Source organism: Nomia melanderi, chromosome 11 (assembly GCF_051020985.1).
Source record: "Nomia melanderi isolate GNS246 chromosome 11, iyNomMela1, whole genome shotgun sequence".
Lineage (NCBI taxonomy): Eukaryota > Metazoa > Arthropoda > Insecta > Hymenoptera > Halictidae > Nomia > Nomia melanderi.
In genome coordinates, this window is record NC_135009.1 from 870,422 (window position 1) to 885,578 (window position 15,157).

The 15,157-nt window shown below is 30.9% G+C and overlaps 1 protein-coding gene across 2 annotated transcripts in view; it reads right to left on the bottom strand.

Annotated features, from left to right (window-relative positions):
- The window catches only part of LOC116427728 (sodium/potassium-transporting ATPase subunit beta-2-like), a 46,632-nt gene extending 35,798 nt beyond the window's left edge, over window positions 1-10,834 (bottom strand). Inside the window, exon 1 of one of the 2 annotated variants that reach the window (XM_031978428.2) lies at window positions 10,343-10,834. In XM_031978428.2, coding sequence (XP_031834288.1) covers window positions 10,343-10,490 — 148 coding nt within the window. In that variant the 5' untranslated portion in view covers window positions 10,491-10,834. Of the gene's footprint in view, window positions 1-10,133; window positions 10,309-10,342 lie in introns of those variants that run through there. The other variant, XM_076372367.1, reaches the window with a different exon arrangement.
- Window positions 10,835-15,157: the final 4,323 nt, after the last annotated feature.

The following is a 15,157-nucleotide window of genomic DNA, read 5'->3' on the forward strand; positions in this document are numbered from 1 at the left end:
GTTTTCTGTTCAGCGAATAATTACTTTATGTTTTATAATATGATATGAGAATGTACATAATTATTACGATGAAAATAAGAAGTTACAATTGATAATACCGCAATAAAATCGCAATATTATATCTATTTGCAATCTAGATGTATTTAATGTGTACACCTAAAGGTCTGAAAAAATCACATTTATCTTGAAGCATTTGCTGATTTAATGAAATAAATTGTTCTTTTTTCAATGTGAATTAAACCTTAAACACGTAATAACATAGTCGATAAAAGTTGAAGTGAGAATGGCTATTTCTAAAATGATCATTGATCTTCATACAATACTTTACAAATAAAGTTCCATTAAGTATAAATTTTCGAAGAATGTGGAACTACTAATTTAAAAAAGTCTAGATCGCTAAAATCGAAAGATTGAAAAATTAATTTACATGGAACTAATGTGATGGTTAATTGAAGCTTCAAGTTTCTTATAATTGTGTAAATTTCTTAATATTACAATATGTTCTTTTAAATATTTATTATATTTTGAGTTTTGTTCACTAAACAGTTTCTAATTGAGTTAAAATGTTTATTTTTAAGGGCACAATACGTATAAATACAATAAGCAATTTTAAAAACAATAGACAATGAGCTAAATGACTTTACTGTCGCTTTGTATCACTTGTTTCTTACTTCAGTAGCCAATGTTATTTTTAAGTACTTACGCACTTACTTACGCACATTTTCGTAATTACCATCCATATTTCTTGAGCTCTTAAGAGGCATAATTTTGTTTTTCACGAAGAAACAGTGCAGTGCAAACAGGCAGTTACAAAACGTGTATTTGTTTTACAGTGCAGGTGTCATATCAGTAATGCAGTTGTTATTACGTATTCGCTTAAACGTATTCACAAAAGCGTCACATGTTGCCTACATACGTATATACTTTATTTCATACAATACTTTATTGGAAAGGAATTTTTTCTTGTTTTCGTTTTCGATACCATTTTCAATGCAATTTAATTTTATGAATCAAATAAAGATTTTCTATTTAATTATGCATGTTAATGTTTATACGATATTACGTAAATATTTTCTTACAAACACTCAAAGAAATCTGAAGTTTGTAAATATGTTTCTTTAAATGTGGTAGAACATCTTTTATATGAACATCTGCTATGTAAACGTTCTATTATATGAACGAAACTATTATGTGAACTGCGTATTTCCTACTACAATACATTCATATTATTATAAAAATATAATTATATTTCTGTAGGATGAAATCTATTCATGACGATTCAAATGTTTTAAATAATAATTAAGATCTGAATAGGGAAGACGAATTCAATGATAATACATGTAGTAACAAATGTAATAACAAAAATATACCATCTGATTTCGAAGCTTATACAACTTTGGAAACTGTTCAGATGATGTGAAACTCAAAATGAATGTCATTACCACAGAATTGAATCTATTGAAAAAATTATATAATTCAAGTGCCAATTTTGTAATCTATATAGGTTATTTATCATTATAAAAAGAAATATGTATATATATATATTGGTATGTATAAGATATTTACAATCAAATAGTATCAACACTATTTTTTCACTCGTCACTTATTAATCTATATAACTTGAAATATAAATAGAACTATAATTTGTCTTCTTTTTAACGTAGAAATTCGCTTATCCGAACACTTTTCTCCGCCAGTTAGTTCATTAGTACTTTAAGACAAAATTATGAAATAGGGAAATTTTAAATAAACGGAACATTTTATACGAAATATACATTGTTATTGTTCTGTAAAATCTATGTACAAATAAGTCACTCTAAAAATGCAAAGATATGTAAATCGTTTCGTGTGTAATTTACGATAATAATAACAACAAAAATAAATATACAAATTAATAGACCAAAAAAAATATTCATTGCTGTATATGTTTATACCTATAAAGTGTAAACATTTTTTGATTCGAATCAAAGATTGATTCATCAATAAAAATAACTATAATTAATGCACAGTGAAAATATAATCGAAACGGAAATTTAATTATTAATAATATTTTCACGTGTGTTGAAACCTCTTCTGTTTATCACAGTTCCCCGTGGAAGTCTTCCATGATACACGTTTGAACTTCAAGCAAGAACCGGTGCTGTCTGTGTTCTGAAGTCATTGGCCTTTCCAGTTTTCTCTTACGTTTCCTTTTACACTTCTCAAAAGAAATCTATACTGTGTTATTACGCGCCATTAACACACGTTTCATAATTACTATTCAAAGTACCACTCACAATCAGTTGAAACTTGAAGGACACGAAGAAAATTCAATAAACCCTACTGCTTCTTGTATGTTATAGGTCAAGTATAAACAAGAATAACTCACAGCACTTTAACTCACTAATCGCTATTTTAACACTGTCAAAAGTAAAATTAATTTTTCTTAATAACAATAAAATATTAATCCTTTATAGCTTCTATTAAGTAATTATAAAACAATTTATGATGGTAAACAAAATAGTAAAAATAATCAGAGATAAAGAAAGTATGTTCATTATTAAAAGTGTTTTTGAGTATGATACACTTCAAAATACGATGCTATAAATTTCTAAACCAGGATTAGAATTTTTAAAATTTTAAAAAGGACGCGTTAGAACGGTCAGTAAGTAAATTCCTTTATTCCTAATTCATACTTATTATAATTTTATACTCTGTGTCACATCACTAACCCATTCTTTTCTAAAAAAAACATTTACATTCCAAAATTTCGTAATTGCTGTAAAGCTTTTTGTTCATCTTGTTTTCGTAGAATCAAAATTTTAGTATTATAAATAGTACTATGTTTAATAGTTATTCCGTTAATGGTTTAAAATACTTTCGAAACATACTTAACATATATCTTTTTTATTTAAATAAGAGGTTCAAGCTATTGTCGTTCTCAATAAGAAATGTTCACTTTGTAATAGTACTTTTTTCACGCAACGTGATGTCTGACCACAAAAGCTAATAATATTACTTACTATTTAAAAGAGAAAAATGTATTTTTTATTACAATAAAGCATAAATAATTTTTACTTCTCATTAGTTTAATATGCTTTTCAATGGATATTCATTTATTCCACGCCGTGAATGGTAATACTTAATTGTTACTCGATCTTAATATTTTCAATTTAATTAATTTAATTGCTACCACTATTCAGTATTTTATTTTATTTATAGTGGAATTTATTTACGACTTATCTTCGTATTTGGTCCTTACAATGTAGGTTGAGTAATAGCAGAGTTTGTACTTCTAGAATAAGAAACCGGTTTTACTTCCAATTGCTGCATATGCGTTGTTACTCTACATTTTTGCGCAATAAATGACGATAAAAAACATATGTCCTCGCATACTGAATCATTTAGTTCGATCATTTTCGTTTTACCATTGAAATTATATTATCTAGTCATCTCCTTCTCCGTGATTTTAATGACCTACAGAAACTTTATAGAAAAAGCTATTAATTCTATTGGAATGGACAAACTTTGCAGGATTATACATTAGAGGTCAACGAGGATTTTCTTGATAAAGATCTAATCACCGCTAATTTCAACTGTAAATACAAAATATAAGATAGACAGAAGTTTTAGATAAAAATCTCAATAACAGGAAACAATAAAAATGCTGTCCTTATCAAAAATCAAGATACTATATAATGAAATCTAATCTCCATAATGAATATGTTTACTCTTCATTGTCGCCATTAATAATATAATCATTGCGTGTAAAATTCACACAATTTCAAAATATATTAAAAAGAGAATGATAATAAATTTATAAATAATATATTAAAATGAAATAGGTAAAATTAATTTATATATTATAGTAAAATCGGTAAAAGCTAGTACATTGTAATTTAACAAATTACTTTTATTTTCCAATGAAGCAACTTAACTCATTTACGATAAAATAAAGTATTTAAATGAAATAGTGTTTAATTATAATAATTTCATTTCTTTCTGTTATTTATAACTTTAGTGCTTTTTCATTTATTACATTGAACTACATTACGATTATACGTTACGAAACCCTCATAAATATTGAATAATATTTATTACCCTCATAACTGGAAATTACAAGACTGATCATTCAAGTTCAGTTTCATTTCTTATTAGTTCTTCATTTTCGTGTTCATGTAATAAATAATTTTCATGTTTCATCAGATCGCTTTGTCCGTATTAGCACGAACCATGCAATATTGAACTGTATCATTATACCATATTTACTGTTGTGGAAATTGCTCGTGGTCGAGCAGTGATTCGTTCGAGCTTCTCGTAAATTTGCACATGGCGTGCCGACTAATTCCCTACCTAAGTTTCAAAGGATCTTCCCTCAACTGGGAGGGAAGATCCTTTTTCAATTCACCCTTGGACTGACTAGAGTTAGTTCCTTCAAACTTATATTCCAAACCTTCGCCTTTTTCTCTATCATCACGCTACATCCCTTTTAGAGATGACCAATACCTAATTCATGTATCTGGCAAGTACTTCTTTTCCTCTATTGATATACGGCTTTCCTTTTAGAGACGATCACCTATCAAATTTATGCAATCGGTAAAAATATCCCTCTTTTCTGAAACTTAGGTATTGCAGCGATGGGAGCTCGAAGTAACGAATAAAAGATCCAAAGCGGCGGGTCCTAAAGTAACTGCCCTTCCAAAACCTACAGATCATTGCAGTCCCAGTTTTCCATATTTTACTTCCCCACTCCCTCTTAAGTCAAATTTTTTAAATACCCAGGAAAAACTGCAAGAATAGCTTAGTCTGTTTGAAACAAGTGATATCTGCGCGACCTTCTATACGTTTGTAAAGCAAGTTTGTACAATAAAGTAAAGTGAAATCAATCGAATGAAGTTTTCCTCCCCGCAACGCTCTCACGAAGTCTTCTCAACAACACACAAACCAGGCGCGCAATCAGACTCCGTACCTAAACTAACAATAAGATACATACTGATCTAAACAACTGCAGGAATTAAATTCGTCTCGAATTACGCTTTCATGAATGAAATCTCGTCTTCATATAAAGACAACTAGCTGCATAACTTCACTAATTTAAACCACAGTATTTAAAAAAAATATTACATTTCATCAGAACTGATTATCTACTTAAAATATACTATATAGTACTATGATATTTGAGGTTTTCTATATACATTGATATACACTGATTTCATTGAAAATCGCCATCCGCACAATTGAGTTTTCTGAAAATTAGCCAGTAAGCAATGTGTTAACACGTTGAATGCTATGGGGGTCACCGGTGCCCCCAACCAAATCGAATTACTATAGTTCATTCAATTAAACGATGATTATTTGAAAACATTCCTACATTATAAATAATGCTATCTAATGTGACGACATTCAGCTAGATCAACGTGCAAAAATAATACAATTCAATTATATGATTTAATATTATATTTTTTCCATTTTGTGTATTTTGTTCTATGAAATCGTGCGGCATTGAACATGTTCAAAGGTTAAATAAGAAAGAATTCAATGTAAAGTATATTGCACATTCAACAGAAGACAAGCGAGCGGTAAAGTTAATTTAAAAGCAAGACGTTCTTCGCATCAAGATTACAGTTGACAGTACACCTTATTTGCAGAAGTTTCGCAATGTTCCAATCAATTGTAACAGACATACTACCAGACGAAAGAAACGAACAAAAATAGAATCCTGTAGAGCCGTTAATAGCTTCTTAAAATTAGTTTACGATTTTCCAAATATTCTCGGAGGCCGTGAAACGCGTCACTATCGAAGATTAAACAGATGCCCGTGTTCCACGTACTGAGAAGCTTGTGCCAAAATTTACATTTAATCTATAGCAATCGACACAACGCTGTTTTTCATCCACGTTGCAAACATTTTAACGTCTATCGAAAGTTTACTGACTGAGATCATAACGAACGTCGATATTGTTTATAGATTGAAATTAGGGAAACTGTTTAAAAAGAAACGAAAATTTTTGTTGCATTTTCTTAACCCCGTTACATATAATATCGACTCAGACTTGAGAGGAAGTTCCTAAACGGAAATTACAGAAATTAAATGTCACTGAATTGTTTTGAGTTCAAATTAAATACTGTTCTTCTGTTATTTATTGTTACGTTCTGAAATAAAGGTGGATATAGATGAATCAGGAATTTTTCTTTGTTTTTTTGGTCAGTTATTAATGACAAAATTATCCTAACGAGCGCCGTTGTGAAAGAAATTCTAGAACAAGCGGTTGATACGCCGAATCTTTAAAATGTGTCTTTCAAGTAATTTAATTAAATTAAAGAAAAAAGAGAGGGATAGAATTATTAACATGTTCATTACCAACGTTACACTTTTGAAAGGACCAACAATTTGCATTTTGTTTAAAGAAAAGTAAATTTTTATTTATCCTTTATTTATAAAACATTAGTTTCACGTGTATCTTCATCCGACGTGAACAAGATTTTTTTATTAACTTTTATTTATATTTTTGTAGATGATGTAACGTATTCAATCAAATATCCTAACTATGTACGAAGAATGCTATTAAAACAAATGCTAGTAGTTAGCTTGTTAATGGAGTTCGAACAATGCTAACAAACAGTCGCTCATAGTTATTTGAAATTCTTTTATATTCTACATTATTGTCCACCTTTTCATCCATTCAGTAACTTGTTCTGCGTTGAAAACTTGGTTTGGGTTTATGAATCATCGTCTAATATGTTGTAAGTACCTGAACTAATTAAGTAACGGTAGTAATAAAGGAGTCAATGGCAAATGGAAATTAACTGGAAAACTAATAGACAAATTGTGGCTGACTGTAATCCAACTCTTCATAAAAATGTCGATTTGATAGATAATATATATAAATTTTTACGCATATTTATGTAAAGAAAATTGAAAACTGATTATGACATAGTGGTTATCATTCTTCCAATTTCAAGGAACTTGATCGAATAAATCAGAAATTAAATTGAGTGTACGTAGAATCGATAAATAGCTAATTTGTTTAGGTGTAATCTAATTTAACGATAGATATATTGCATTACAATAAATAATAAACAGGATGTTGATCACAATTTAGGGAATATGTTTTGAAGTAAATGAAGATATTTTACATATTTAAATTTATAAAACAATTAAACATTATATATATACTACGCGTATATATATATATATATTATCTATATTATATATTAGTATCTTATATAAATAAGATTAGTCCTGCATAGCTGTGGCCGGCGAGCGATGGCTGTGTGGCGCCAAAGTTCCGTGCACGCGCTCTTCACGGACATTTTCTTAACCTGTCCCAAAGAAAAACTGTTCTCACACTTCCCGCGGGGAGTTCCTCTTCAGAAATGTCTGCAGAATCCAATGGCGCATAGAACATTCGTGCTAGCCAACCCACTTTTCGTAGAAATGTAATAGAAGTGCATATAAAGTACGCGTATCTACCCTTTTTTAAACTTTGATCATCATTTACAAACATTCAATGATACACAAAACTCAAAATTTTTATAGCGCAATATTCGGGCAAGTCTCCTCTATTTTCTACGATAAATTTTAACTGCCTATTTTTAGTTTTCACGTAACACTTGGTTCTTTGAAAAATTCGACCGTTTTTACAAAAACCCAGTTTTTTCGAAAACTGGACGTGATCCAGCAATTTGCTTTTCGGATTCATATTTAGGGTAAGGAACTCTATAAGAATCACCTAGTGGTTATTGTAAAAAGCAAAATAGATTAAAATTTGTTCCACAGTGTTATCAATATGTACAAGTGTGTACAAAAGTGTACAAAATATATGTATAAAACAACGATTAGTTGCTCACAAATAAAAAAAAACAAACATAATTTACTAGATGTTCAATTATTAACAAATAACTTTATAATGGTACCACAGGGATTACCGGTGACCGGCAACAATAAAATCAGATATAACAATTGATTTAATTAAACAACAATGTCCGTAAACCCTTCTATACAACTAACGACGTAATATAACATAATGCCATTTTGCAAGACAAAACCATATATTACAACAATACAACTCAATTAAATAATTTCATATAATATTCCACCGTTATATATCTCCAGTCCCAGTACAAAAATTATGATCGCTGATAATTTTCAACAGCTTTTGTATTTATAAACAAATTTAGAAGACTGGGCGTAATTTAATAATAATTTTTACCAATAACGAAGTATATATTTACACATTACATACGTGCATATTAATTCTTTGTTCTTTCCCAGTGTATTTTCTCTGACGTACTCTATGTGCATTATTTTATTTCGTCCTTAATTGTTGGACAAATTTGCCAGATATTTAGAACCTTTTATTTTACATAAACTCCTAATTCTCAATTAGATTCATATCGAGAATTTTCCTTAACAACAGTAACTCTTCGATATATTTTGCATTCAATAATATTTTGTCCTGTATAAATTATCAATACCCGTATGTAAAATACATTTGCCGTTAAATTCTATTTAATCCTCTATATTCAACTAAAACACAAAAAACGTTGATAATTGTGAATAGTTATAACTTTTTAGCCAGAGACTGTACAGCGAAGACTATGGTTATAGCTTTCTTATCGTGAAAACAAGAAAATCAGCCGGCACTCGACGCGATAACACTAGTGTTATCTAGAAGTGAAATTATTTCTCAAATTATTTCAGATACTTAACGCTTTTAACATATCAATAATTGCGAAATAAGAAAACCAAAATCCATCACTTTAACGGGTGCGGTTGTTCCAGTGTTAATAAAACGCAAACTAATAAGATAATGGAATTCGACTTCCCAGTTTCTTATCGCGTTCGAATGAAGAGCGCTAGGCAGTTTTAATGTCATTGATAACAATTAATCTGACAGGACTGAACCGTCTCTAGGTCGTCTTTGAATCATGCACAAACCGCAATCCCCCGCGCCGAGATTCTATTGCCTCTGTTCAGCGCTATTTAACGTGCTCGATATTTATTTCCGGTGCCCTTTCATTCTGTCGTTGCCAAAACACGGCTGGCCTCACGGACGTCGTCTTACGATGTCGCCCCGACGAGACAACACAATTATAAGTACACGTGTTTACCCGTGCTCCAATCGACGCGACGTATTAAATCTCCGCGGCCGGCCTGTTGCTCCGTACGAAAGAAGGCCCGATCGCGGACGCAGGGGAAGAGACCCGCAAGCTCATCCCGTTGGTATGTAGCAAAGTCAAGGAAGACCTAATTCTCGGTACTTGATTTAGGCGTTAAACTCCGGCTCACGCCTACCTCGCCGACACGGAGGGCAACCGTTTCGAAGATTATCTTTTGAAAATTCTTTTCGAACAGTTTCACGCGAAGCTGATCGCTTAATTTTTCGATGTATAAGCTTTTATTCGATACTTCAGGTGTATGTAATTACTAATAACTGACCGGTTAACGTTATATAAATATGGATATTTCATATTTCGTATAAGTATTTACATTTATATTTATATTGTATGTTTGTATTTATATTTATATTTATATTTATATTTCTATTTCTATTTATATTTATATTTATAATATGAATATGATGTCATACTAGACATTATTCTTAACTGGTAAGTTATTGGTGCAATTACTTTAACGCTACACTACTCGGTTAAATAACACGTGTCTCTTGTTATTTTCATATTCAGTATCAAATGTTCAAATTTAAATTGCTATCAAAACTAGTCGCTCAATTCTTCATGATAAATGATCTTTTATCTCGTGCTGAACGCATTAGTGACTGGCTTCTTGTGTCACCCGTTGTTTTCGTAATTCAATTATCAAATGTTAATATTTAACGTTAGCATTATATACCGAGCAGTCAAATTGCTTAATATATATCTTCTTATAGAAATATAAAAGTGCATTTATTAAGATTTCGATTGATTTATACCTAAGAATGTATCTTAGTGGATCAATTGATTTACAAATGTTTCAGAGAAGTTTTTATATCGTTTCAGAAATTACAAAAGAATGAAAGAAAGGGATCATTTTGACCCGTCCGATAATTCTAATCTTAAATCACTAGATCATAGATAAACTTCTACTAATCCAGAAACAAACGAAATGAATATTATACAACATAACAGACTGTATTGTAATTACAACTTACACAATTTTGTGTTTCAATAATCGCTCAAGCTGATACTGACGATGACAAGAGCATACTCGTGACCGGTCAACAACGTGTTAAGAGTACCTTCATTCACATCCAGAGATTATCTTAATTACGACGAATTAAGATACAATCCTTCATTTGAACCGAGCTATTTAATCGATTCTCATATTAGAAAGACAACGATTCGAACAGAAAATAATTACCCCATTTCTTCCCGGTGTGGTTGCAGTAAGTGCCCTCGGCGGGGTTGTGAATGTAAGTCCAGAATGCTTCCCAGTTAGATTTCAGCTCAGGCACCCTATTGTAATCGAACTCATAGGTTTCCTGTTGCAGTTCCTTTTTTGCGGGCATACTTATTCTGAACGATTCTGCCGATTTTTCCTGTGGCTTGGTTCACTCGACCACACTGATCTTTAAAGTTTGCGTCAGATGGATTCAGAGACTCGCGGATGTCAGGCGAAGTGCCGGCTCCCTCGCAAAGTTACGAACCTACCGGACTATCAGTGTTCGGTGTCAAGGAAGACGGAGCAGTACTGCGCGTATTCGAGCTCGGCGGCGAGACCACGATCAACTGGTTCGCGTCTACCGATCGAGTGGTGGGAAATGTCGACATGCTTGTCGCGGTGCTTAGCTCCCGCACTGGCTAGCCGCGGCTTCTCGTTCTATCGAGACTTTCTGACCAACACTCTGTATTACCGATGCCAATGAAAATGTCCTAATACTCGAGCGCACTCTGCTACGGATGGACAGTGAACTAAATACGCAACGCTGCAACAGTAACAAGATCGCTTTCACCGCGTTGTCGGTTTAACCCTACTTTTCCTTGCACGGGAGAAGTGCCCTGGAAGAAATGCAGATCTAATCGGTCAGCTTTCCTCTCTTCATATCTCATTTTCAATGCTAAATTTCTATTTGTCAATAGTCAATACAGTTATATGTAACCAATCGAAACTATAAACAAAACACATAACGAGAGACTCATTTTGCCCCTGTGTCGTCCTGGGACTGTTCTGTGCACCGAAGAGGACACAACCCGGTAGTATTCGACGGACGCATTTTCAAATTACTTTTTGTACAAGAATAAAGATGGTTAGGTATTTTATTGCTATATCAGTTTAACTATATAGTGTATTCTTTCTGTTTTGTCTCCCAAATTATTTTATACCCTAATATTGTATATACGTGACATCAATTTACGCGATCTGAATTTAGTGACACTGAATAAAAGTTACTTTTGTTTCTTAAATGTTACTTTTATTTTTTTTGTTAATACATTGACTGTCACGGTGGCCACCGATGTGACCGGAGCTTCCATATTATTTAAAAACAATTGTAACCGATGTGGAATAAAAATATTTAATAGCTTGAATAAGTAGATAATAATGTAATGTAAGAATTGTGGTACCAAATAATTGATAATTGTTCCTCTTTATCTTTGCTACGGACGAATAAATGATACATAAAACGCCACAGCTTTTTGTGACAGTTGACGTGTTATGCTGTATAAAATAAATATGTATTTCTAAACTTATGCCAGCTTTTCTTTCCAGTATTTTGTTTTCTTTGGTACTGTCAGTCTATTTATGCGATTTTCATTCGCGTAAAACAAATCCACTTCGAACGGACACTCCGCGTGAATGAAGGGACGAGTGTTCCAATATTTTAATTCTAATTTTAGTTTCAATTATTTCTTAACTATGATCAGTGCAACTACTTTGTCGTTAATAATTTATTAGGAAAAGAACAAAATTTGTATGCTTATTCTATGTCTACGTTTACTCTAAAAGTTAACGAGTGATAATAGAAAAAGTAATATTTAATTTATATTTAAAAAAAATAAACAATTCTTAGAATCCTCAAATTAAGTTTAAAATTATGATCAGGGGCCTGACACAATATTGTATGTGAAGGGATTAATTAAAAAATGTTTCATTGAACACTTATATAAATACACGTAAGTAAATAATACCTGTTAACGTAAGTTGCACGTAAGATCAAGCTTCAATTCCATTTCATTTGCAAAGTGGTAATGAACTGATTTGTATTCACGCAAAATATATTTATATATGTTTTGAACGGTCTGACATTTCTTCTACATCTTTTTATACTTTGAACTACATTTGAAAAAGATATACGGACAATAAAACTTATAAAGTTTATAAATATGCAAAGATTTACTACAAAATATAATCACTTTTCTTTAGGACTATTATTTAAAGAAAATTATTAACCTGCTTTTTGATATAAGACAGTTATTAAATAGCTTATTAATAATCGTCCGGTAAATAAAATGTTAAGGCCCTTACCTGTTGAAATATACGACGATGCATATGTTACAAGCGAAGGGTTAGAGGAATTTTCCCTTTTTGATTTAATACAACATGTTGTGAAACCTCAGAACACTCAAATACATCACTTTAGCGATGCCTGCATCGCCTTGTGTTTCAACGTGTATGAAGGCCTCTTATGTAAAGGGTCTAAATAAAACAGTTATGGAGGACCAATATTTCGAACAACTGTTATGAAGTGCCGACATTTGCGGTCTATATGGATTTCGGTTATGGTATTTTATATCCTATATTTTTTTCCTTATTTTATATTTTATAGGATATCGATCCTCGTATCGGTGCTATATCGGTTCTAGAGTAGATGTGAGGATGGAAAAGATAACAGTTATAGAATAGATAAAAGGACTGAAAAAATAAGGATATGACAATACGTTATCTATATATAGAAAACCGTAACCGAAATCAATATATATAAGTTTTTAGAAATATCGGTCCCTCATAACTGTTTTGAGGGCCGAAATCGATGTCGTGACTGTTTTCAAACCCTGATTAAAAGCCGTAATCAGCGTCTTGTGTCCAAATCACGTATTATTGTTAGTGAATACTTGTTTGCCCGGGTTTTTTCGTATCGGTGATTAGCCGTATGATACGGTTGCTCTCGTTAACAGTATCTTTGCTGAGGAAATTCCTCAATTACCTTCGATAATATTTATATATACGGTGGAAGATCAATATCTGTTTCCTCGATATGCGTGGATTATTAGATAATTTAGAAAACGAAGACTCGTTATAAGATGATCTGGAAAACATAACATTGATATCAAAAATATTTATTTACTTATATTGCTGAAATTCAATGCAGGTACATCATTATTTATCTAATATCTTTTTAGTACAATACAATTGTACAATAATGGAACTTTTTTGAATAAAGCAATTCATTGCACACATTCGGAAGTGTTCTATTACGAAATGCAATACCTACATGAAATACAAGGATGACAAACAAAGGATTATTTTTTTGCGTAAATAATGGAAAATTAATTTACTGACGTTTAACAAGGAAAATAGAAGTTCTCTTTTTCAACGGAATTATATTGTGAGATGCGTTCAAGTACAATATATTATTTATTAATACTATTTCATTTTAATTTAACTCACGCTTCTATAGGTATGGTTTTCCGTTACTTCATTAAAATGTTTATAATTATACATGGTGTAACTATTATATTATCAATCTACTTTTAAAATTTATTTTATTTTCATCTGTTATTTATGTATAATTTGTATAATTCTTGTATCCAAATATGCTTAGGAAAACAATAATTTAAATATATTACATTTGTGTACACCGAAAATAATACATTTTTTACACTTTTTTCGGAACAAAGTATTCAATTCAGTTTTGTACGTGTACAACGAAATAAATAGTACAACTTAAATTTTATTTGTAACAAATATCATAATATTATCAATTAATGAAGAATACTCGTGGAATTTCTGAAGCTCCGTTCCATAAATCGTACCAATGAAACTTTAACGGTGGCTTATACCTTACACTTTTTCTACATTTGTTCAATATAGAAAAGATGTATAATACATATAAGAATAATAAGAGTAATCAGAATAGTGAAAATAATAAAAAAGTAATACAAAATAATAAAAAATAATAAAAATCATGGAAATAATAAAAATGATAGAAATAATGAAAATAATAATGAAAAAGCACAGATGTGCTAAAATGTTTAAAAACAGCTTCCCAACAATCGCAAACGCAGACAAGAACTGATTTGGTTTTGTTATTAGAATAAGTGAACGCTTATGCTGTTAACAGTGACTATTAACACCTTTAGAATCGGTGCTATTCGCGCAGAACTTAACATTACTCTGAACGTACTCTGTTGCATAAGTTGATCCAAGATAATTTTAAACATTATACAAGGTGTCCCCAAAAAAAAACACATTTTACATAACAATAAGTCATTTATTAAGATATACGTATTCAAATTTTGTAATATAAGCTAAAGAATACAAGTATAGAATATTTTTTTATTATTCTAGATACCTTTTCGAAATATTCTTTATTCTGGTCTAGGCACTATTGATAACACAAACAGACGAAATTACAAGCATAATCAATCATATCTATTAATATTTAAATATATTTTTCTTTAATTGTTGCTTTTAACTCTTTGATTATGACATTATATTATAAATCTTATCTTTGACATGTTCTCATGAAAACGTCCAATAGTATGAAATCTGGTGTACGCGAGGAGAATTGTATGATACTTTTTATTGCTAATCAAATCAAAATAAAAGCTGCAGTTGAGAACAACAATTAAAAGTTCTTGCGTTATCAGTCGTATCAAGATGTTAAAAATCTCTGACAACTCCAAAAATTCTACACTTGTCTTCTTTGCCTTGGATCATAAAACTTGGATGTATCTTAATAAATATTGTATTTGTAATCATTCAAAGTCACTATACATTTTTTTGTGTCTATCCCTGTGTATCTTATCTACAGTCTATCCAATTAAAGCGAATTCAACTTTACTGATAGCAAAATTTGGATTCTAGTTTTATAACTCATATATACATTTTTTTAAATATTTACAACTAAAATGTAATTAGGTTAATGGTCAATCCAATCGCCTGGCAGCTTTAAAATAGCTGCGGACTAATTTAACCGCATATTCTTACGGTAAGGATCTTCAAATGCGACGAATT